General features: G+C 45.1%; 1 protein-coding gene across 2 annotated transcripts in view; it reads right to left on the bottom strand.

Moving 5' to 3' along the window:
- The window catches only part of SLC38A1 (solute carrier family 38 member 1), a 76,465-nt gene extending 54,080 nt beyond the window's left edge, over window positions 1-22,385 (bottom strand). The window contains exons 1-3 of one of the 2 annotated variants that reach the window (XM_040488367.1): window positions 21,741-22,385; window positions 9,429-9,543; window positions 5,509-5,722 (exon numbers count right to left, since the gene is read on the bottom strand). In XM_040488367.1, coding sequence (XP_040344301.1) covers window positions 5,509-5,630 — 122 coding nt within the window. In that variant the 5' untranslated portion in view covers window positions 5,631-5,722; window positions 9,429-9,543; window positions 21,741-22,385. The remainder of the gene's footprint in view (window positions 1-5,508; window positions 5,723-9,428; window positions 9,544-21,740) is intronic. The other variant, XM_040488368.1, reaches the window with a different exon arrangement.
- Between the last annotated feature and the right edge of the window lie 1,760 nt (window positions 22,386-24,145).

Raw genomic sequence — 24,145 nt, 5'->3', positions numbered from 1 at the left:
AGTCCCCTGCAATTACCACATTCTTATCAATAAGGTTGATTATGTTTATGAGTAATTGTTTTATATATTTGGGCGCTCCGGTATTCGGCGCATAGACATTTATAATTGTTAGCTCTTCCTGATGGATAGACCCTGTCACTATTATATAATGTCCTTCTTCATCTCTTGTTACAGCCTTTAATTGAAAGTCTAGTTTGTCTGATATAAGTATGGCTACTCCAGCTTTCTTTTGGCTTCCAGTAGCATGATAAATAGTTCTCCATCCCCTCACTCTCAATCTAAAGGTGTCCTCAGGTCTAAAATGAGTCTCTTGTAGACAGCAAATAGATGGGTCTTGTTTTTTTATCCATTCTGATACCCTATGTCTTTTGGTTGGCGCATTTAATCCATTTACATTCAGTGTTATTATAGAAAGATATGGGTTTAGAGTCATTGTGATGTCTGTATGTTTTATGCTTGTAGTGATGTCTCTGGTACTTTGTCTCACAGGGTCCCCCTTAGGATCTCTTGTAGGGCTGGTTTAGTGGTGACAAATTCCTTCAGTTTTTGTTTGTTTGGGAAGACCTTTATCTCTCCTTCTATTCTAAATGACAGGCTTGCTGGATAAAGGATTCTCGGCTGCATATTTTTTCTGTCTAGCAAACTGAAAATCTCGTGCCAACTCTTTCTGGCCTGCCAAGTTTCAAAAGAGAGATCAGTCACGAGTCTTATAGGTCTCCCTTTATATGTGAGGGCACGTTTACCCCTTGCTGCTTTCAGAATTTTCTCTTTATCCTTGTATTTTGCCAGTTTCACTATGATATGTCGTGCAGAAGATCGATTCAAGTTACGTCTGAAGGGAGTTCTCTGTGCCTCTTGGATTTCAATGCCTTTTTCCTTCCCCACTTCAGGGAAGTTCTCAGCTATTATTTCTTCAAGTACCCCTTCAGCACCTTTCCCTCTCTCTTCCTCCTCTGGGATACCAATGATGCGTATATTATTTCTTTTTAGTGTATCACTTAGTTCTCTAATTTTCCCCTCATACTCCTGGATTTTTTTATCTCTCTTTTTCTCAGCTTCCTCTTTTTCCATAACTTTATCTTCTAGTTCACCTATTCTCTCCTCTGCCTCTTCAATCCGAGCTGTGGTGGTTTCCATTTTGTTATGCATTTCATTTAAAGCGTTTTTCAGCTCCTCGTGACTGTTCCTTAGTCCCTTGATCTCTGTAGCAAGAGATTCTCTGCTGTCAGCTATACTGTTTTCAAGCCCAGCGATTAATTTTATGACTATTATTCTAAATTCACTTTCTGTTATATTATTTAAATCCTTTTTGATCAGCTCATTAGCTGTTGTTATTTCCTGGAGATTCTTCTGAGGGGAATTCTTCCGCTTGGTCATTTTGGATAGTCCCTGGCGTGGGGAGGACCTGCAGGGCACTTCCCCTGTGCTGTGGTGTATAACTGGAGTTGGTGGGCGGAGCCGCAGTCAGACCTGATGTCTGCCCCCAGCCCACCGCTGGGGCCACAGTCAGACTGGTGCGTGCCTTCTCTTCCCCTCTCCTAGGGGCGGGATTCACTGTGGGGTGGGGTGGCCTGTCTGGGCTACTTGCACACTGCCAGGCTTGTGATGCTGGGCATCTGGCGTCTTAGCTGGGGTGGGTAGGCAAGGTGCACAGGGGCAGGAGGGGCAGGCTTAGCTTGCTTCTCCTTAGGTGATCCACTTCAGGAGGGGCCCTGTGGCAGCAGCAGGGAGTCAGATCCGCTGCCGAAGGTTTGGCTCCGCAGAAGCGCAGAGTTGGGTGGAGCGAGCAAGTTCCCTGGCAGGAACTGGTTCTCTTTGGGATTTTGGCTGGGGGATGGGCGGGGAAGATGGCGCTGGCGAGCGCCTTTGTTCCCCACCAAACTGAGCTCTGTCGTCCGGGGGCTCAGCAGCTTTCCTTCCCTTTGTCCTCCAGCCTTCCCGCTTTCTGAGCAGAGCTGTTAACTTATGACCTCCCAGCCGCTAAGTCGCGCTTGCTGTCGGAACACAGTCCGTCAGGCCCCTCGGCTTTTTGCAAGACAGCCTTGGGGGCTCTGCTTGGCCGGCGAGCCGCCCCTCTGCCCCGGCTCCCTCCCGCCAGTCCGAGGAGCGCGCACCGCCTCGCCGCCCTTCCTACCCTCTTCCGTGGGCCTCTCGTCTGCGCTTGGCTCCGGCGACTCCGTTCTGCTAATCCTCTGGTGGTTTTCTGGGTTATTTAGGCAGGTATAGGTGGAATCTAAGTGATCAGCAGGACGCGCGGTGAGCCCAGCGTCCTCCTACGCCGCCATCTTCCCTCCTCTCTCTATCAGATATTTTGTAACATCCACCCTGTACCAGGCACTATTATCATACCATATCATACCATTACAAGGTATAAGAAATAGAAAGATGATTAAGACGGCTCTTTCTCTTAAGCTTACACCTAGAAAGTTTAGAGCTTGCTACTACTAAAGTGTAGTCCATGGATCAACAATAAGGCATCACCTGGGAGCTAGCTGGAAATTAGAATGTCAGGACCCATCCCAGACTCCCTGAACCAGAATCTGCATTTTAACAAGGTTTTCAGGTGTTTCATACGCACGTTAAAATATCACCACTACTGGTCTAGTGGACATTTTGAAAGGATTTGCTGTTTCAGGTATAGATTTCTAGGACTACAACCCAAAAATCAGGGCATGAAAGAAAACAAATGAACTGGAATAAGGGCAGGTGTCCTAATACCAAAATGGCTCTACTCTATTTTTAACTAAACTTAAAAAGACTAGTCTTTTTTTTTTTTTTTAAAGTTTATTTTTTTTTATTTTTTGAGAGAGACAAAGACAGTGCTAGCTGGGGAGGCGCAGAGAGAGGGAGGAGACAGAGAATCCCAAGCAGGCTCTTCAATGCCAATGCAGGGCCTGATGCAGGGCTTGAACTCATGAAACCATGAGATCATGACCTGTGCCAAAACCAAGAGTCAGATGCTTAACCAACTGAGCCACCAGGTGCCCCAAAAAAGATGATTCTCATAGTATCCTAGTGGGGAGTTTCTGGGCAAAGTTGCCAGTTACATGCCAGGTAAGGAGAGACCAACATTTGTTTTCAACATTCTCTCTAGCTTCCTAAAAAGAGGCAGTGTGACCTAAAAACTCACTCCTTTGGGAGTTGGCTCTCTTAGATTCATATAATTGAGCCTACTTTCCTCTCACCAATGTGAAAAAGCCACAAGAAGTGTGAAAGGTATTTAGGTACAGCTTTTGCAGGAATCATGATGGGTGTCTTTTTTGTTTTTTTGTTTTTAATTTGCCTTTTTTTTTTTTTTTTTTTTGGCTTCTCGTTGTCACATCCTGTTTTTAATTTGAATTGTCCTAGAGCCAGGAATGAAGCAAGATTCATGAACTGTGTCAGTGAAAGAGAGGATATTAAAGAAAGAAATGCCTCACACTGTATTTGCAGCAGCGGAACCAAATTCCACAAAGCAAGCGGTCAGCACCAGCCAGCTCTCCCGCTGTAGCTGCTTACTGCCTGAGTCACAGCCTGTGAGGAAGTGAGCTCACCCAGGCAAGGTGCCCAAGCCACAGGCGAGAATGGATATTTCCAGTCACTGCAAGCTGTAACCTCCTCAAAAACTTAGTATTTTCAGTTTAGTAAGTACAACATTTAAAGATCTGGCTCAGATTCTAAACTGAATATTATCAATGACTCACTTGAAGGTCCTCCAGGTTTGCACTGCTTTGGGAATGGAGCTTCATTATCAAACCAAAGTGTCCTAGTTGTGAAATGGTTAGAATCCCATGCACCATTAAGTGGAGGTCAGCAGTGACTGCGGGACGCTCCAGGTATACAGAGCTTAAAATAGCACTGGTAGAGTTAAATAAAACCAGTAAAGATGATCTTTTTCATTAATGCCCCAGCATTATAGTCAGGGGTGGCAGGAGAGAAGCAGAACGACAGGGATTTCTCACAGTCCTGCGTGTGCCCTTGGGCAAGTTACTTTATTTCTCAGAGCCTGAGTTTCCTTATTTGTAAAAGGCATTTTTAAACCATCCTTATTTGCAAAAGAATGCATTGTATGATGTTATAAGGAAAAATGGCAATATATGTAAAAACACCTGGCGCTCAAGAAATGGTAATTATTATTGATAATTACTCAGAAGAGGTGCAAGAAGCAAATTTGCATCCAACAATAAGAAACATCATGTAACACAGTGAACTTGGATAATAACGAGGAAGTGTCTGGGTTGCAGACTTAACCTCTAAGAACATTTAAGGAAGGGAAAAGGGAGATGAGGCAGGGTCGTAATTTCTGAGTTTGTAAATGATGGCAGCTGAGTCCTTTGCTGGACTTCCAACTGTACACTGTATCAGAACACAGGGCAGATTTCCAGAAACACTTTCCACAAAGATGCCTGGTGAGCTGACATGTTTTCATTTTCCTCAATCCCAATTTCCTTCTGACCACCCACCCCCCAAATGTGTAGATCGGTGGTGTTCTAATAAGGGGTTGTGTCTACTCTGCTCTCTTCCCCTGGTCTTTTAGGAGGGCTGCATTCTTCAAGCAAACCACAACACTGAGTCCCAAGCTGGAGAGCGTCCTGCTAAGGGATCTACATATGCTGGCTATAAAATCAGTATGTCAGAAAATGCCTCAGATCACTTTTTTTAAAAAGACACTGGTCCTGGGACACCTGGGTGGTTCAGTTGGTTAAGCGTCTGCACTCAGCTCAGGTCATGATCTCACAGTTCGTGGGTTAGAGCCCTATGTCAGGCCCTGTGCTGACAGATTCTCTCTTCTTTCTCTGCCCCTATACTGCTTGCACTCTCTCTCTCAAAATAAATAAATAAACAAACCAAAAAGAAAAAAGACACTGGTCCTACTCTTCTAACTTAAGAAACATAGGACCCCAGAGCTGTAAGGACACGCTGAGGTCACAACTGGGGCAGAGAACTCTGAGGGCAGACTCTTCCCATCTGCCTCCCTACTTTCTCTCACTCGTGCTCTGTTTTCTTTCTGTTTCATGTACTAATTCTCTACTACATTTTCTCAGAGAGCCACTGGGGCTAACCCATTGTTATTATTATTTAAAAGCTGTGTCATAAATGATGCTTGCAATAATGTGTTTGCAGTTTTAAAATGGGAACATTGGCAAATAAGACGTGGACCATTGTTGATTAGTATGTGGGTGAGGGCAGACGAGAGTGTTACACACTCAGATACGGGATGCGGCGAAATTCCAGTAGTCTGTCTAATTCACAAGCACAGAGCTTTGAAAAGTTAGGGCTGGTTGGGGTCCAGTGTATTGACATCTTTTTATTAGACTCAATTGAAAGGATGAATAAATTACTTTCCTATTTGTTTCATCTGCTATTGCATACTGTGCCCAACAGATGTCACATAAGAAATTCAGATTAGATTTTCAAATGGAGCATAACTTTAGTAATGAATAATTCAAGGGAAAAACTGAAAACCAGAATAATATTTTAGAGACATTTCTTTCATTGGATAGAAAGTGTTAGTGGAAAAATACTCACCTATTTATCTGACCATTTTCTACTTCAGTGAAGTCATTGGAATCGTTGCTAATGTTATCATCTTCGGGCACGGTCATGTTTTGCAACTCTGTTAATTCGAGTCCACTTTTGAAATGCATCATGTTTAGAAAGTATCTGTGGTCAAAAAATTAGTCCAAATTCTGCTCTGAGTGTATTACAAAGGGATAGCAGCAAAAATAGAAGCTTGACACCCCTAAAATACAACACAAGAAAACATTGTTAAACATATGAATACCGCCACTGATTAAAGATAAACTATTACAAGCAAAAAAAAAAAAAAGTTTACCGATAATTTAACACATTTTGCTATCTAATGCATGAAAGCAATCTTTGTACATCTAGTTATAGAGGCTTATCTCTAAATTTTATGCCTGTCATAAATCTCTCTCCATCTCAACTACAGAGGGAATCATGTCCTGTAATCTTTGTGTTCACGTTTATAGGAACACCATGTCAGCTGCAGGCAATACCGATGCCCTTTTATGAAACAGTGTGTTTAAAATGAAAGCGACTCAGTTATTTTAGTGCATCTGATCACAGGGCACACACATCGTGGGTGCAGACGACAAAGACACAAAAGCACCTCTGATTTAGCAATCCCAGTTTAATAACAATGCAAATCCTCAATAAATGGCATCATGAGGGATCAACTACCCAACCTGGAGGTCAAGCTGCAAAGGACAAATCTGTGTTTTGAAATTTAGCAAACACTTTATCCATCAACTGCAAGAGATTAAATCAATCTCTTCAATGAAATCACTCCATGTCAGGGAATTAGGGAATTAAAAACTCATACTCTGGGTATTTAGGTTAATCCACCTAAAACTATATTTCCTCTCCAGAAACGAAAGACTTGCAGAGTTCATATTCTCCCCCACATGGATGAGCAGAACTTACATTTCAATGGTGTAGAAGAAGGAAAAGAGTTTCAGACACACAACATCACAAATTAAGAAGCAGATGGCAGAGTGCCTGGGTGGCTCAGTCGGTTATGCAGCCGACTCTTGATTTCAGCTCAGGTCATGATCTCGTGGTCCACGGAGTCAAGCCCTGTGTTGGGCTCTACGCTTAGGATTCTCTTTCTCCCTCTCTCTCTGCCCCTCCCTCGTTCACTCTCTCTCTCAAAATAAATAAATAAACGTTAAAAAAATAAAAAAAAAGAAACGCAACCTAAGAAGCCAGGTCTATGCACATAGAGGAGCCTCAGCAGGATCATCCCAGTGAGGGGATAGAGACCATGGAATGAAGCAGAATGCCAATAAGTTTGTTCTTCTTTTTACCTCCAATGGTAACCCTTTTGGATGACATTCTGTCTGATCCTGAAACCTGTAAGATGACGGTAGCCTAGTTAAGAGTCAAAACTCTAGGGGCTCCTAGGTGGCTCAGTTGGTTCAGCGTCTGGCTCTTGATTTTGGCTCAGGTCATGATCTTGCGGTTTGTGTGTTTGAGCCCTGCATCCGGCTCTGCGTTGACAATGTGGAGCCTGCTTGGGATTCTCTGTCTCTCCCTCTCTCTCTCTCTGCCCCTCCCCACTCACACACATACTCTCTCTCAAAATAAGTAAATAAACTTAAAAAAAATAAAGGGTCAAAACTCTAATGTGCCCAGCTAAGCATCCTAGTATATCCCAAGAAGCATTTTGCGAATTGATAAAATTTTCAGGACCCATAGAAAGTACCTTAGAATGATACCTTTTTTAGAAATTTTCTTCTTCTCTTTCCCACAACCAGGCCACACAGTATTCCCGTTTGTTCATGCAGACTCACATCTAGAATGAAACTTTCCTGGCTCCAGAATCCTTTACAACTTCCAGCAGGGAGATTCCCCCCAGTGCTGGGGACCTTCTGTTCCCCTTTGCACCTGTCCTCTTGAGCCTGGACCCCCAAAAGGATGGGGAGAACCTTAGACACCAGGCATGGATGAGGATCCATGGGGCCAGGGTAAATGGACCCCGGAGTGGGGGCCTGGAGCTTCCTCCCACGCCCCCAGAGAGAGGGGGACATCTTTGTCCTCTGCTTGTGAAGACACTCTCACTGCCCACTAGCAGTGAGACTGGGGAAGCTAGGCTTCAAAAAAAAAAAAAAAAGGAAAAAAACATTTCCTAATGCCTCATGTTTTGAGAGCCTCACCTGCCTGCAGGGCAGGGCCTCTCCTGGAAAACAGGAAGCCAGGACAGGGAGAGTTGAGTGCCATGTCTCCTGGGCTAAGGCAAACCTGGCAGCTCAGGGCTGATTCTTCTAGCCAGCTAGCAACAGGGCCTCTCTGTTTTCTGTGCCTTCGCACAGCAGCAATGTTTACAACTGCCTTTACTTCATAAAAGCTGAAGTGCGTTAACATGTGCTCTTACTTGCTGACCACCTTAACGAAAGCTGCACGGATGGGCTAGACTGGGCACTTCCCAGGAGTCTTGCCACACTAGCTGTCTCCTGTGCAACTTCCTCAGAGTCTGAAGTGACATGAAGTGATACCAATTCAGATACTGAAGTGACACTACAGGGCTGGTAGAAAGTTGATTCACTGGATGGCGTTTCCAATTTGGGTTGAGTCCTTTTCTCTCTCCAAATTGGTAGAAAATAGGACACTGGACAAAAATTTTCTGGGGACAGGAAAGATGGACTGATAATAGATCTAAAGTCTCCTGTTTGAATTTCAACTTTCATATCAATATATGTATGTGTGTGTGTGTGCATGTGTGTATACAAATCATTTAATAAATGGGCATAAAAGCAAAAGAATAAAAAGACGAGAGGAAGTCCTGGCCATGAAAATATGTATTAGGCAAATCCCAGTACAAAGTTAATCACACAGAATTAATCCCCCCCCCCCCTTTGGCTTAAAGAGAAAATATTTTTTCACAGTTCTGGAGACCAGAAGTCCAAGATTAAGGTGTCAGCAAGTTTGGTTTCTCCTGAGGCCTTTGTCCACGGCTTCTGGCCAGCTGCCTTCTCTCTGTGTCCTCACGTGGTCTTCCCACTGTCTGTGTGTTGTCTGTGTCTTAATCTCCTTTCTTTCTTTTTTTTTTTTTAGAATAAATTTTTATTGTTATGAAATAACCTATCTGAAATCTAACTTGTTCTTGAAAATGAAAACTGGAAAATGGGGTAAATTAACAAAGTTAGTGACACCTCTCACCAAGGCTGAGGTCACATTTAGAAATTACTCTCTATTCAGTATATTTATTGAGGCTAGATGATTAAGGAATTTAAAAGGTTGAAAAAGGTCAAATTCAGGGATCTGAGGCAGCTTTGTAGAAAAGTCACATTTGGACTGCCTCTTGAAAAAGAATTTTTTTTTTTTCTGATTCTAAAACTAATACATACTCACTGTATAATCTTTAGAACAGAACTTGCAAAAGAAATCCCACCTGCGGGGGAGCCTGAGTGACTCAGTGGGTTGAGCATCCAACTCTTGATTTCAGTTCAGGTCATGATCTCACAGGCTTGTGAGTTCAAGCCCCTCTGTGCTGATCTCTCTCTGCCCCTCCTCTGCTCTCTATATCCCTCTCTGCCCCTCGCCTTGCCCTCTAACTCTCTCTCAAAATAAATAAAAATAAACTTAAAATAACATTAAAAAAAAAAAAGAAATCCCACCATCCAAAATTGGGCCACTGTTAGATACTGGTGTGTTTCCTCTCTTCTTTTCTTCTTTTTTATTATAACCCTTTCCTTCTTTTTCTTTTTCCCTCTCTAGCTCCCTCTCCTCCTCTTTCTCTTTTATTAACATTGGGATTTTACACTCTTTTTAACCTACTTTTCTTCTTGTAGCATTACATTATAGGCACTTTGGAGAATAGAAATGTTTTTTTAAAAACACTACTTCCTTATTAACGAATAATATAAACCTTTATAGAAAAATTAGAAAATACATGTGTGTAACACAAGTAAAAAGAAAAAAGTCACCTCGTATCTCAGCAAACAGAGATGATCACTGTACATATACAGGAGTATGACCTTCCAGGGCTTTTCTATGCACATAGATACAGTGCCTGGCATACAGCAGGCACTCAATAAATACCTGTGAAATGAAAAGAATGAATACAAATAAAAAATAGGTATACATTTACAAACATGGAAATTGTACCAGAGTTTTTAAAACGTATTTTTTCACTTAACAAGATATGATCTCCTACCCTGAGTTATGTCGAGAAAGTAAACACAGCCTACACCATTACTGCAAATGCTTGCTTATCTGCTTGATTGTGCCATAAACTGACATCCAACCTTTACTGCTGGACAGTCACACTGCTTGACAGACAAGTGACTGACTAGAGATGGGGCCTGAGCTGAGACGTCTCAGTAAAGGAGAGCATGGTCAATGGCACAGAGGCAGGAAGTGCAAGTTGAGCTCAAGAAGCAAAAAATTACAGTTTCACTGAAATACAGACGCGATTATCAGATCACATACAATTAATTAAAAGACCTAATAGGATCATTGTGTGAAGATCATGATGTTAGCCCAACCATAATTACTATCTCTCAACTTTTATAATAGCTTATAAATTAAAATTTACTCAGCACAGAACATCTTTTATCCTTTACCACAATCTTGTGAGGTACTCTTAAGCAAGCATTATCTTGGTATGCTTATTGGTACATTTTACTAATAGTACCAACATAAAATACATAAACTTATTCTCTATTCTTCATAGTGTTATATATCAAAGGAGAAGATCTACAGAAAAACTTGTCTGGCCTTACATTGCTTAGACCCTGTTTAAGCAAGCAAGACCATCCCATATAAAGTGACAGTATACTATAAAATATCTGCATGATAGAGACCAAACTATATGGCAGAATAAAGGAAAAATCCAGAAATATTTCAGAGATACACAGACATACCGATGTACAGAAGGAAGGAAGGAAGGAAGAAAGGAAGGAAGGAAGGAAAGAAGGGAGGGAAGAAGGGAGGGAAGAAGGAAGGAAGGAAGGAAGGAAGGAAGGAAGGAAGGAAGGAAGGAAAGGGAGAGTTAGAGAGTGGGAGGGAAGGAAGGCGGCAAGAAAGAGGAGAGAGGAAGGAAGGAAGGAAGGAAGGAAGGAAGGAAGGAAGGGAGGAAGGAAGGGAGGAGAGGAGGGAGGGATGGAGAGAAGGAGGAAGGAAGGAAGGAAGGAAGGAAGGAAGGAAGAAGGGAGATGGGAAGGTGGGAAGGAAGGGAAGGAGGGAAGGAGACAGGTATGAAGGGAGGGACGGAAGGAGAGAGGGATGGAGGGAGGGAGAAAGGGAGGGAGGGAGAAAGGGAGGGAGGGAGGGAAGGAAGAAGGAAGGAAGGAGGGAAGGAAGGAAGGAAGGAAAATAAATGGTTGCCTGGAGAAATTGCTAAGGTTTTACAAAGAGTTAGAACTTGAACTATGTCTAAAAACAGGTGGATTTAGACCAGGGGGTTGGGAAGGCATTGCTTGTACTGGGAACAACACAGGCCAAATGTACACAGAACAGCCCTGAGTGACCATTCAGATGAACCTACCTAGAGTAAAGGGAGCAAGGTACATGTTCTTAAGTAGTAGAAGTTTTATAGGTTTGGTAAAAGCCAACTGAAAGAAAACCAAACCAAAGAATATATTGTAACTTAAACAATGTCCAAAATCACTTTTAGGGATAAATACAATTTCAATTGCTCATGTACTTTGTGGTGGATCCTGCTCAATATTTGCTGCTACTTCCTTCTAGTCTAGTTCTGTAGATGATGGAAAGTTGATGGCATCCATTCTGCTGGTACAATTCTAACAGGTGCAGCAGAGAGTTCTGGAGCCAACAGTGTGGCTATGGATTCCTGATCATTGGATGTGGCTCAAGCGATGTGTTCCTGGAGCACGCAGTTGAGACCATAAGAAACTGGCTTCATGGTTTCCTGCCTTCCTGACAGAGGCACAAGTAGCAGTTCCCTTAGCACTGTTTTTAAGTGGTGGTATTCTGGTAATTATTTCTAAAGACCCAGCCTCAGGCCATCTGCCATCTCTTCTAACCATCTTACAGGTATTTAGTTGTCTGTATTAAATCTCTTTCACTTAACACACATAGGAAGATCTCTGTTACATGCAACTAAACCCTAATTGATATTCTTATTTTTATTTCCCCCCTTTCAAACTTTTATGATGGGAACTTCTAAATACATATACAGAATAATAGACAATAGAATAATGAACCCTCACGTACCAACTTCAACAATTATCAGGTCAGGCCAATCTTACTGAAGTTTTACCCCCAACCATCACATAGAATTATTTTAAAGCATTCTGATATCGTATCATCTGTAAAATATTTTAGCACATATTTGTAAAAGAATGCTTTTATAAAACAATACCAACAGATCACTATCAAACCTAAAAACTAACAATAATTCCTTAATATCACTAAATGTCTGGTCACACATACTTAATTCTAAAATTGTTATGAATCCCTCTTGTTTTTTTTATTATTATTATTCTGAAAAACTAATAAGATCAAACCTTTCCTAGTTCAACTCCTGAGAATCAACTATAATAACTGGGCCAATAGTTTTGAGAGAGTGTTAGGCCTTCAGGCCAGTGATGGTCCTCTTCCTCCTGCCGTCTCTTCCCGGGCCTGAGCCAGTTTACCCACCTGGGATCCTTGGATCACCTGGCTCTTAGCTGGTAATAATGCGAACCCATGAGCTGCTTTTGTGTATCTCAAAAGGCCTCAAACATGCCAAACAGGTTGACTAAATGTCAGGTATCCTTGCTTTTAACTAGATTGCATTAACTTGGTGTGATGATCCTAAATTCTAACTGGCAATTTTATGTTTCTTTGAATAACAAAAATAGGAAATAAATTCATATATTAAGGTTGTAGTCAAAACTCATTAAACGGTGTCCTTAAGATCTAGATATTGTATCTCATATAAATTATATTTCAATTAAAACAAAAGCTTAAAGGGGTGCCTGAGTGGCTCAGTTGGTTAAGTGTGCAACTTCAGCTCAGGTCATGATCTCATGGTTTGTGGGCTCAAGCCCACGTCGGGCTCTGTACTGATAGCTCAGAGCCTGGAGCCTGCTTCGGATTCTGTATCTCCCTCTCTCTCTGCCCCTCCCTTGCTCGCACTCCGTATCTCTTTGTCTCTCAAAAATGAATAAATATTTTTTAAAAATTTAAAAAAAGAAAAGCTTAAAACTGATAGAATCTTTGAAAACCTGTGATCTTTGGACCATGGGGAATAATACAAGTGCCTTTTGGTAGTGAACAGGCTGGGAGCCAGTAAGCAATCTCAAACTGTAGATGTTTTCTCTCTTTCTTATTCAAGACTCACGTCTTAACCAAGTGCAAGTGGCCTCAGCCGTGCCAGCACTTTGAATCACCACTTCCTCTCCGCCGGTTTCCCTGACTTCCGCCAGTTACTCTCAGCTCCATATCTGGGAAGTGACTTTGTCTATAACCTTGAAATACCACCCCCACCCCCTTTACTGCCAACAGTCTGAACAACTTGCTCCTGTCTTCATCACTCCCCTGAAACCACACTCAAGTGGCAAATTCTGGCTCTACCAATTAGGAGCTGTGGACCCTGGGCAAGTAGGTTTTCTCTTTGCCTCAGTTTCTTCATCTGCAGACGGGTGACGCGGAATACCCACCTCATTCGGTCATTATAAAGATTCTATGATCGGCGGGGGGGGGGGGGGCTGGGTGGCTCAGTCAATTGAGCGTCCAACTCTCAGTTTAGGCTCAGGTCATGATCTCACGACTTCATGACTTCGGGACCCACATCGGGCTCTGTGCTGAGCGTGCAGAGCCTACTTGGGATTCTCTCTCTCTCTCTCTCTCTCTCTCTCTCTCTTCCCCTCCCCAGCTCACACTGTCTGTCTCTCTCAAATAAGTAAACTTAAAATAAAAAAAAAAAAAAAAAAAAAAAGGAGATTCCACTATCGGGCACATGGGCAGCACATACACCAGTACCTGGCCTGGTGCCTACAGGCTACTGTGACTATGCTTGCTACCACTGCTATGACTTCTAGTCAAGGCAGGTGGCCTTGTCTCAGTCCTCATTTTCCTCAACTCCTTCCACGACAGGGAGCACTGCTTCCTGACCTCCACCAACATGCTCCGGAGCACTGCCTCCAAGCCTCCTTTACCAGCCCCCTCGCTCCTCCCTTATGCAGGAAGAGGAGTAGCTCTTCGGGCACACGCTCCAAATTCTTTCCTTCTTAAGGTTTCAAGCTCGTAGTGTCAGGCTTCATCCCACAAAGGCATCTTTCCGATTTCTTTCCCCAGTCTTTTTCATCTTATAAAACTAGCATTCCTTTGCATTACGCAATAGGATCTCCCTTGTAAATACTACTTGATAATGATCGAGTCACTTAACATGTCACATGTTTCTTCATCTGTAAAATGAGAAGGCTGGAGGGAAAGTGGATCTCTCAAGCTCCTTCCTGCTCAGAAAAATTTCCACAAGTTCTTTGTAGACTCCAGCTGCCCGCTGGACTTCTCCACGTGGATGTTTGCCATTACCTCAAACTCTGCATGCCGAGCTGAACACATCACTGACCTCACGCATCAGCTGTCCTATTCCTGTTAAAGATAACGTTCCCTCTCCTCATCACTCAGACTTGGAGTCTGGGTATTACTTTAATGCTGCTGAGTATCTAATCAGTCACCAGCCCCCATCAACATTCTTTCATACGTGCCCCCATCCTCTCTGCCCCTCATTCCTCTCTGCCCACAATCCTAACTTGCAGAGTTCAGTGCCTCTGTGCTACCTGCTAACTCTACCCTCTCCCGGCTGCAGACACACGTTCTGGCCCACTTCTCTTCCCCTCTTGCCAACTGTAACTTCCCAATGTCTGCAGGATGAAGTCTAATCTCTGGACCCTTACAATGCAACACGGATTGCTCATAACAATCTTTTTAATTTTCTCTCCCGTGATGTTCCTCCTGAACTTTCCGTTCCCCACCGCGGATCTAGTTGTACGCAGTCTTCTGCTTTGTTCACACCATTCCTTTGGCCCTGAACATGCTTCCTTCCCCCTTCCTGTGAAGCCCATGCTTACTTAAGGACATTTCTTTCAAAGCCCAGCTTGTTGACTTTCATGCTTTTTTTTTTCTTTTTAATTTCAAACCAACCTTCTCTGTGATATCTTTTTCCCATGACCAACCCACGACAGATTGTTTACCTGTGATGAACTCTTTCAGGACTTTTGTATAGATTACTCATTGGCTTACACAAGGATTCTTATATATCTTAATAGTTTTCTTGCATTCTATCATCCTTCCTAATTATAATCTCAACTCCTTGAGGCAGGGACCATAAACCTCACAGCTCCCTAGCACATGGTAGCAGCAAATATGTTAACAGTAATAATGATAACTAAATTTAAAAAGCAAGCTATGATCATCTGTCTGCAGATAATGTATCAGTGATCCCCACAAACACACTTTCTCAGGAAAACAAAATAACAGGTTGACCCCTGTGCATCCTACCTTGTTCACAGTATCCCAACCCTTGCTCTCACGGCTCCCAGAATTCCTCTTCTGTTCTGGTTCCTATATGCTCTTTCAAATGTCTGTTATCAAAATGCCCAGACTATGATGTCCGGGAATTAACCTAATCCACATTCAGATGTTTTGAAACTACTGTGATTTCTCTAAGACAGAAAATACTGATAAACTTCAGAAGTCAATGAAGTCTCTGTATCTGTAACTCTGGATTTAAGAGGACAAACTGTATGTTACATTAAGAAAAATCCACTTGAAACTTAATTTAATGAGAACAGTGAGTGTATCTGAGCAGTGTGTATACCACAAAATTAAAAATCTTCCTCAATGGGTTCCTGGGTGGCTCAGTAGGTTAACATCAGACTCTTGATCTCTGCTCAGGTCATGGAGATCAAGCCCCGAGTGGACTCCATGCTGATAACATGGAGCCTGCTTGGGATTCTCTCTCCCTCTCTACCCTTCCTCCGCACGTGTATTCTCTCTCTCTCTTAAAACAAATAAATAAACATTTAAAAAAATCTTCCTCATCTACTGAAAATTCATAGATGTAAGTAATTCCTAAAAACACAGAGTTGAAAGCAACCTGCAATAGTTCAGCCTTTGAGAAAATTCTCTTTCTTTGCACATGTATATTTTTGCTCTAATGATATTTTTTATTATGGTTGAACTAAAAACACTGGATGGGATTTTCTTTGTTATTAAGGCTTAGCTAAGCTATGACAGCTAGCTCCCAACAAAAATACTCAAGAAATAATAGAAATAAGGAGAATTTTAAAGCATCACAAAGTGGTACATGTAAAAAGGATCATTTGTAAAAGAAAAAAAATTTACGAATATGCCTTTACATGAAAAGAGAAAATGGAAAACACACTATACCCTAATACCAAATGATGTAATAATCCTTGGACAAGTTTTTCTTCCCTCTAGGCCTGTTTTCTCACTTTAAAATAGGAAGATCACATTAACTGATGCTCTCTCAAAGATATCCTCCAGTTTTAAAACCCCCTGGATTTATGATTCTATAATGTTTCTTAATGGATCACTTTCAGAGATAAGAAATGGGCTTGTGGACAAATCTTCTGAATAGGTGACGTAGGCTAGAAGTTGTCAGTTCTAGACAGAGAGGAATCACCTTGGTTTTTTTTTTTTTTTTTTTTTTTTAAATAACCTAACACACACCAGTTTCTGATTTAATTGGTCTAGGGTGGGATCAAGCATGGATATTTTAAATGCTTCCAGGAGAGTGTAACGTGCAGCCAGTACTAAGGTCTACAGATGCAGACCAAGGGCTGCAAATGCAAACAGTGCCCAGGTCCACGAGAAAATGGGCAAGACAGACTGGCATAAGGAACTGGAGAACATGTACCCTATCTAGTTCAGTGGGAATAAGCCAGATCGTCCCTTTTTTTTTTTCCAACAGATGCAGATTTTAAGTGAAAATCTGATGTTTAAATACTGACAACTAATTCCAAACAATTTTAAGAGAAAGTGTAGGTCACACAAAATGTACTCGCAGACTTTATTTGGCTTTATAGTCACCAGTGTACAACCTCAACAAAATGAGTCCCATCAATCAAACACAACTTTTTCTCTGCACTCTGTCCTGTCTCTCCTGCTCAGAGCCTCTTCCTCCTATACCTGGGTCAGAACCTATCCCTTTCCTTTTCCTTTCCATTGTCTCTTTTCCAATCTTCTTCATCACTCCTAAAACAAGGAAACTGAGATCCACACATTTAATCTTTTATGTGTGGCCCTGGCTGTATCACTGGACAGGATTTTGTGCCTGGGAAAATTCAGGTTGTAAATTGTAACCTAAGGCTATGGTCCCATGATGTCAAAACTGGTTGGGTTAGTCAAATCAGGGAAAAAGTCAGTCAAGCTCACAATTCTGCATTACTTAGACTTTATCAAGCAACATACGGAGCTCTTCATTTGATTTCTGACTTTGTTTTGTTTGCTTTAAAATCTAAGCCACTCAGTCAACTCAGTCAGTTGAGCATCTGACCTTTGATTTGGGCTCAGGTCACGACCTCAGGGTCGTGGGATCAAGCTTTGCGTCAAGCTCGCGAGGAGCATGGAGCCTGCTTAAGATTTTGTCTCTCTCCCCTCTGTCCCTCCCCTGCTCGCGCATGCATTCTCTCTCTCTCTAAAAAAAAAAAAAAATTTAATAAAATAAAATCTAAGCCACTGTGATTAGAATCATCCTTGGTGTTTTTAAAAAGCTCCTAAGTCTGGGCTCCACCCCAGGTCAACTAAATCTAAAGATCTAGAAATGGAATCTGGGCATTCACTGGTAGCTTTTCAAAGACCCCAAGTAGGTCTAATATGAAACCAGAGTTGAGAATCACTAATCTAACTCGTCCCCTAAAGCGGTGGATTAGCAGCACATTTAACTCCAGATAACTGGTCATCTTGGATGACATCTTGAATAGATCTTCTAACTTGTTCAAGGGTTTCCTCAGCAATATTTTCATTGTTATCTTCACAACTCTGCGAGTCAGGGAGCTCAAAAACTATTACTAGCTTTGGAGAGATGAGAAAATGAGGCATAAAAACGTTAAATGATTTGTCCAAGTGTGCCCAGCTAGTTAATTGGCAAAGACACATTGTAACTTTACTTGAGGCAGAGTTCCTGGATTGTGAACTTGGTGCTGGCTAAATTTCCCCAAAACATAGTGCCTTCCTGATCACCAAATTCCTTCACTCTCAGTAGGCAACCCTAACACATAGGTGGGCACTAGAAAGTCAGTGACTATAATGTGGTCCGATTTCAGAAATAAGTATAACAATGTTTTTAAAAGCCTCGGTCTAGGGTCAGTGGTCCAAGGTGTCTTTTTCTGAAGTCTATAATGTGATTTTGAAAGTGCTTACTTCTGCACGCACCCTTCCCCCACCCCCACATCCCCTCTCAGAGTTTCCATTAAGGTATTATTTTGAGAAAAGCATTTTGAGTGATTAACTATGCACACAATTTCAGAGGTAAGGGGAGCTTTGCTGATCAACTTTCCCAGCACCTCTGATAGATGACAAACCGAAAGTCTCTTTTAATTCAATACATACGCAACACTAACATGGTGCCAAGCACTTCATACCCGTTATCTTAACTACATCGTCAGGCTAACTCAATGAGATGGGTACCACTACCACCACCATTGTCATTCTCTTCATTCCCATTTAACAAACAGAAAACAAGGCAGAAACCCTGAAGTTTAGAGATGCTAAACAAGCTGCCCAATATCCCTGGGCGGGTACGTTGGGATCTGGAATTCGTATCTGACTCAAAGCCTCTGGCCTCATCCCCTACCTTCCATCACCGAGAGTGACAAAAGTGCAAGAAGTAAAAGATAAATCCTACGTAAAAAGTAAAAGGAAATGCTAAGAGATGATCAGTGAACACTTATTTGAAAGGGCAGAGAAGTGGTATTTGGGCTAGGCCTTCACAGATCCGTAGGATTTTAGTAGGCATTCCAGTCCAGAATCAACACTGATATTGAAGCAGAAAAGCAACAGGAAGAGCATTGGGTGAACTGAGAGAAAGAGAGGGAAAGATTCAAGGAGTCAGATCATGGAGGGTCCTGAGAGTCTGGCTAAGGAATTGAGACTGATTTTAGGCAATGGGAACCCCCTGAAGGTTTCTTTTTTAATTTTTTTTAACGTTTTATTTATTTTTGAGACAGAGAGAGACAGAGCATGAACAGGGGAGGGGCAGAGAGAGAGGAAGACACAGAATCAGAAGCAGGCTCCAGGCTCCGAGCCATCAGCCCAGAGCCCGACGCGGGGCTCGAACTCACGGACCGCGAGATTGTGACCTGAGCGGAAGTTGGACGCTCAACCGACTGAGCCACCCAGGCGCCCCGAGAACCCCCTGAAGGTTTTTAGAAGCAAAGTCATTAGGAAAGCAAACTGAGTTTTAGAAATACAGATCTCATGGAAATGTGGAGATTGAATTAGGGGAGCAGAGCTTGGTACTGGAAGAGAGCAACCAGAAAGGTGTTAACACCTCATTCATTCCCTGCTTCACTCTTAACCACGTGTCGCACTTCTATGAAGCACTGGTTTCTTCAGGGCACCTCCACATCTGTTTCATGGTCCTCATACCCCAACACACTACTCGAATTGCCATGTCTAGGTCAGGTGACAGGAACCTGAACTTGGGCAAGTGGGAATGGAGATGAGAAGACAGGTTGGAGAGGCATTTGCAAGGGCCTGGTAACCCAGGGGATAGGGGAGTGGGTAAGAAGTAGGGAGACGGTAAGAAAGAAGGAGAAGCAGGGGAGCCTAGTTGGCTCAGTTAGTTGGGCATCCAACTTCAGCTCAGGTCAAGATCTCACAGTTCATGAGTTCGAGCCCTGCGTCAGGCTCTGTGCTGACAGCTGGGAGCCTGGAGCCTGCTTCAGATTCTGTGTCTCCCGCTCTCTGCCCCTCCCCCACTCAGGCTCTGTCTCTCCCTCTCTCTCAAAAATAAACAAACATTAAAAAACCTTTTTTTTAAAGAAAGAGAAGCAGAGTTTAAAGAAAAGAAGAAAAAAAATCTCTCATATTTAAACTTGGGAGAAAAGGGAACAAATGAGATAGAAAAAGGAAGGGATGGTCACCAGTAGCATAAAGAAATGAATGAGGTGGCTAAGGTCTCAATCCAAGAGGCATTTATTAAGCTGCTGCTCTGTGCTGGGCACTAGGGGAACAACAGTGAGTAAGATTGGTTTTTGTCCTCAACTATCACCAGGAGGGAGGAAAGTATAAAACGAGAATAGCCAGATGCCTGGCCTCCTAGTCTCTGGACAAATGTCACCCTCCCACACAGGCCCCGCTAGAGGGTTATCTGTTTCAAGCACCCATCCCTATCATGTGATCCTGTTTTACTTCTTCAATGCGCTAACAAAGATCTGAAATTCATTGTATGCGCGTTTATTGTATGTTTCCCCCACAGAAGCAGGAACTTTATATGGTTACAAATAGTTAAGTCCTCAGTAAGATATATTTATTGAATGTGCTGGGGGTGGGGAGAGTAAATAAACCTCATCAAGGTTTCAAGACCTCAAACCAAACTAGGCAAGACTCCCAGATGCCGAGAATTGAAGCCACTCTGAAGAGTAAAACCCGTTTTGAAGTTGGGACCCACAACCGGTCGGTGCCCCAGCTGGACTGTTTCACATAGCTTTCAACCCACCCCGCGTGAGATGTTTAAGAATGAGGCCGGCCGGTCACCTAGCTCAGGTTTTATTTCCGTTGTTCCTCTGACGTCAGAAAAAGCACGAGTTGCCGCACAGTTTCTTCTATCAAGGTGACAATTACAGCCTCGCTGTGCCCCGCAGTCTGCAAACCATACATTTATTCTCTCCTCCCCCTTATGTTAAAAAAAAAAGAAAAAATTTTAAACTTCACTGCAGAGATGTCAAATCCTCATTTGCGTGTAAATAAATACCGTTTCTTAGTGCTGGGGGTCTTTTTCACTCTTAACTACCTAACATCGCCACGGATTCGTCAGAGAAAGTACGTGATCCTGGCGGCTCTAAGGTTTCCACGGGAGAAGCAGTGCTATAAAAACCGGGTCCGCGCCGCAGAGCGAGACACAAAGGACTCTCAACTGTAGCACCACCTTCTCAAGCCCCAGACAGCCTGTGAAAGGCATCCCGAAATGCGGTGACGCTGTGACCGCGAAATTCCTTTTGCCGCCATAGGCTCTTGTACACCCTGATTACAGTTCACCCCAAACCCAGGGGCGGGCGATTCCGCAGGGAAGCAGCGCCCATGCAGCCCCGTAACCTGTGGGGTCGCAGTGGGTGCTGAGCAGTTCGACGCTAGGGAAGCGGATTATGGGGGGGTGGACGGGCGCCCCAGGGCGTGCATTAGGACCGAGGAGCGCTTTCCTTCCGGCACCGACGCCGCGAGTTCAAAGGCCTTTTGTGGCAACATTTAGGAACGCGAGCGAGGTGCCGGGGACTGGGGGGTGGCGGGAGGAGAGGAGGCGAGGGCAGTCCGCGCCGGGGCCCCGCGCGAGCGGTGGCCTTTTGTTCGCCAGCGGAATCCAGCTCTCAGAACAGCACTTCTCTTTCTCCCCTTCTTCATTTAGGAAGGCACCTCTTCGGGGCGGGAAAGGGCAGTGAATCACCGCCGGCATCCTTTAGTAACCTTCCCCCCCGCATCCTCCTACTCTAGTCTCCCTACAGAGAGAGGCAGACCTGGAGGAGAGACTGCAAACGTGCTCCTGTTTACTCGCGCTCGGCGGCTCGGTTCCCCGGCGGCGCCCAGGCCTCCAGCCCCAGCCGGACGCACGCATACCCCCGGGGGCATCACCTGCCCTCCTCTGGGCCAAGCGGACGCAGGAAATTCCCCCCAAAAGTCCAGGATTCGAGCACTTCTCGCGTAGGCAGCAGCGCCCTCACGCCCGCTATACTCCTCCACCACCACCACCCCCCCCCCCCAGACCCGCGTGGTCCCTGACCCCTCGTATCGTTTAACTAGATAACTAGATCTGGAGCCACACTCTCCCGCTATGAAAACAGACCCAAAAAGTAAGCCACAGCTCACGCAAAGGTGAAATCAGAGGCCCCTGCGCCTCCTTACGCTGCCGAGTGCGTCTGAAAGAACAGAGGACCTGGACTTTTCCTAAAAGCAAAACCCGAACGCATCCGGTAGAGCCGCACACTCATTCCTTCCGTGCCCGCATGGGTGCCTTGTACGTTACCGCCTCCTCTCTCGCATCCAGAACATCCCTTTCCTTCCCGCCGCCGCTCCCTCAAGCTCCCCTAGAAAAGCAAAATCGGCCTTACCTCGGGCAATAAAGGGAAAAGTGGCCAAAGGAGACCAGGTGTCCGCCCTTCCGGGATTACCCCCCGGCCGTGTGATGTCCTTTGTATCAAGGTCTGGCTGTCTCGGCCGGGAAAAGGTGGCCTCCGTCAGCGAGGGCTGGGCGGGGAAGCTTGGCGTGGCGTGGCGGATTTCCGAGGAAGGTGAAGGGCGGAGGTTCCCGGCGACCTTCAGGCAGAGCGGCGTGGCCACCCCAGCCCGCGCTCTCTGGCTCTCCTCCTCCTTTCTGGGCCGATTGCATCAGAGTCTCCCCCCACCGCCAACCCCCACCCACACTCTGCTCGCCAGCCTCGCACTTACATCCACACGCTAGGGCGCGGAGGGTCTCGAATCGCAGTCATTCTCCTACTGGGGGGCGCGTCGCCTTTGCGCATCCATGGCTCGTGATGGTTTAAAGGGGGAAAGTCAGGCCATTCCTCCGCGTCCCGCGTCCCGCCGCCTCCCCTCCCGCGCGCCCGCTCTTTAACCAAAGCTGCGTGTCACTGAGCGGTGCCCGTCACATGGTGTCTCCGCTGGCGGCCGCGCCTGGCGACCTCCCTCTTGCCGCTCTCAGAGGATGCAGCGACTGCGACTGGCGGAGACCGAGCATCGGGGAAGGGGCGAGGGAGGGGTTGCGGGGAGTGCGTGTGCCGGGCGCACTGACGGCGGCACCGGGAGCGGAGGCGGCGTGCAGCCTGGACACCTGCCCCACGCCCCCCTGGGGCCTGGCAGCGGGCCCAGGACCCGGCTGCGGGGCCGGCTGGAGACCCGGAGCCCTTGGGAATGGAAGTGGGGGCGGCTAAGAGGGCGCCGGCGGAGGAGGGCTGTGTTAGGGGGCCGCATTTCGGGGTACGCCAGAGAGCAGATGGGCCGAGGGAGCCAGGGGAGTTGCATTGTGGGAAGGGCGCAGCGTGAGGATGGCCGCGGGAGTGGCTGGTCCGCGCGCAGCCCTGCAGGCGGCTGGCAGCGTCTGGAGCTGCGGGTGGCGATGGAGCGGTGTGTTGGCTCGGGGGACCGCAACGAGACGGGCCGGATCGGCTGGGGACGGGGGTGGGGGGCAGCAAGGGCACCTTTGGAAACCCTTTGTCCCTACCCCGCGGTGGGAGGCGCCTCCCCTCTTCCGGATCCAGCACCCGCAGACCTAACCAGCCTTCCCTGAGACCTGTGCTTTGGCGCTCTGTTTGGGGGTCTGGGTGTGACGCGACCCCATAGATTTGCCGAGCTCGCAACGCGCACCTGCCTGGGCGCGAAGGGGCGCTCTTAATTCAGGGGCAGTGGGGAGCGAGGGATCAGGATGCAGGGGAATGGGCAATTCGGCCAGTTTCCCTTTCTTTTGCTTCCTCTTTGTTTCAGGCACAGACCCTTTTAACTGGGCACTTCCCTGCAGGGGAGTTGTGTTTCCTTAAAATGGCGACAGGAAATCCCACCTGCGTCCCAGCCAATTAGGCTGTCATTATAGAGCGAAGTTGCGGGGTGGAAACTCGAGCTTTTTATTGACAGGAATCGTTCAGTCTCCGTGTTCCATCAAAACAGGAAAGGGAAGGTGAATCATAATTTAGAAATTAATCTACCTGGAGCGTTTCAACCGGGCAGACTGAATACGCCCTTATAGTAGTGGAGTGGTTATCACTTTTTTATTTTTTATTTTTTAATCACTGCTGCAAAAGTGAGAGGACAACCAAATTTCAGACTCTTGACAACTAAAATCCTTTTTCCTTTCCAGCGGCAGTAAATCGGTTTCGTTAATATAGCAGTAGCCTCCTGAGAACCGTATTTCGAAGGTAATGTTCTTGCATAAACCCGAGAAATTGAAAATGCAGTGCAAACAGAACGGGGCAGAATGATGGCCGCTTACCTCCCACGGACCTGTGTTCAGGACCTGTGTTCAAATTCTGCCTTTGAGGGGCGCCTGGGTGGCGCAGTCGGTTAAGCATCCGACTTCAACCAGGTCACGATCTCGCGGTCCGTGAGTTCGAGCCCCGCGTCAGGCTCTGGGCTGATGGCTCTGGGCTGATGGCTCGGAGCCTGGAGCCTGTTTCCGATTCTGTGTCTCCCTCTCTCTGCCCCTCCCCCGTTCATGCTCTGTCTCTCTCTGTCCCCCAAAAAATAAATAAAAGTTGAAAAAAAATTAAAAAAAACAAAACAAAAAACAAATTCTGCCTTTGACAGTGCTGCCCTCCCAGGCCTCACTTTTGTCCTAGCCCTGTTTTCCCAACTTGTTGACAGAGGGTTAATTGTACCCACATCATTGTTCTACAGGTCCTCAAAAAGTTGATTTCCTTTCCTACAGAAAGCTAATTTAGTATGGACTTACTAATTTGAAGTAGTGTGTGCATCTTGCCTGGCAAAATAATTCTGATAAATAAGGAAAGAAATCCGAATAGGCAAG

The sequence above is a fragment of the Herpailurus yagouaroundi genome, unplaced genomic scaffold, assembly GCF_014898765.1.
Source record: "Herpailurus yagouaroundi ecotype Mexico unplaced genomic scaffold, PumYag 166, whole genome shotgun sequence".
In the NCBI taxonomy this organism is placed as follows: Eukaryota; Metazoa; Chordata; class Mammalia; order Carnivora; family Felidae; genus Herpailurus; species Herpailurus yagouaroundi.
This window is presented reverse-complemented; position numbering and strand designations above follow the sequence as displayed.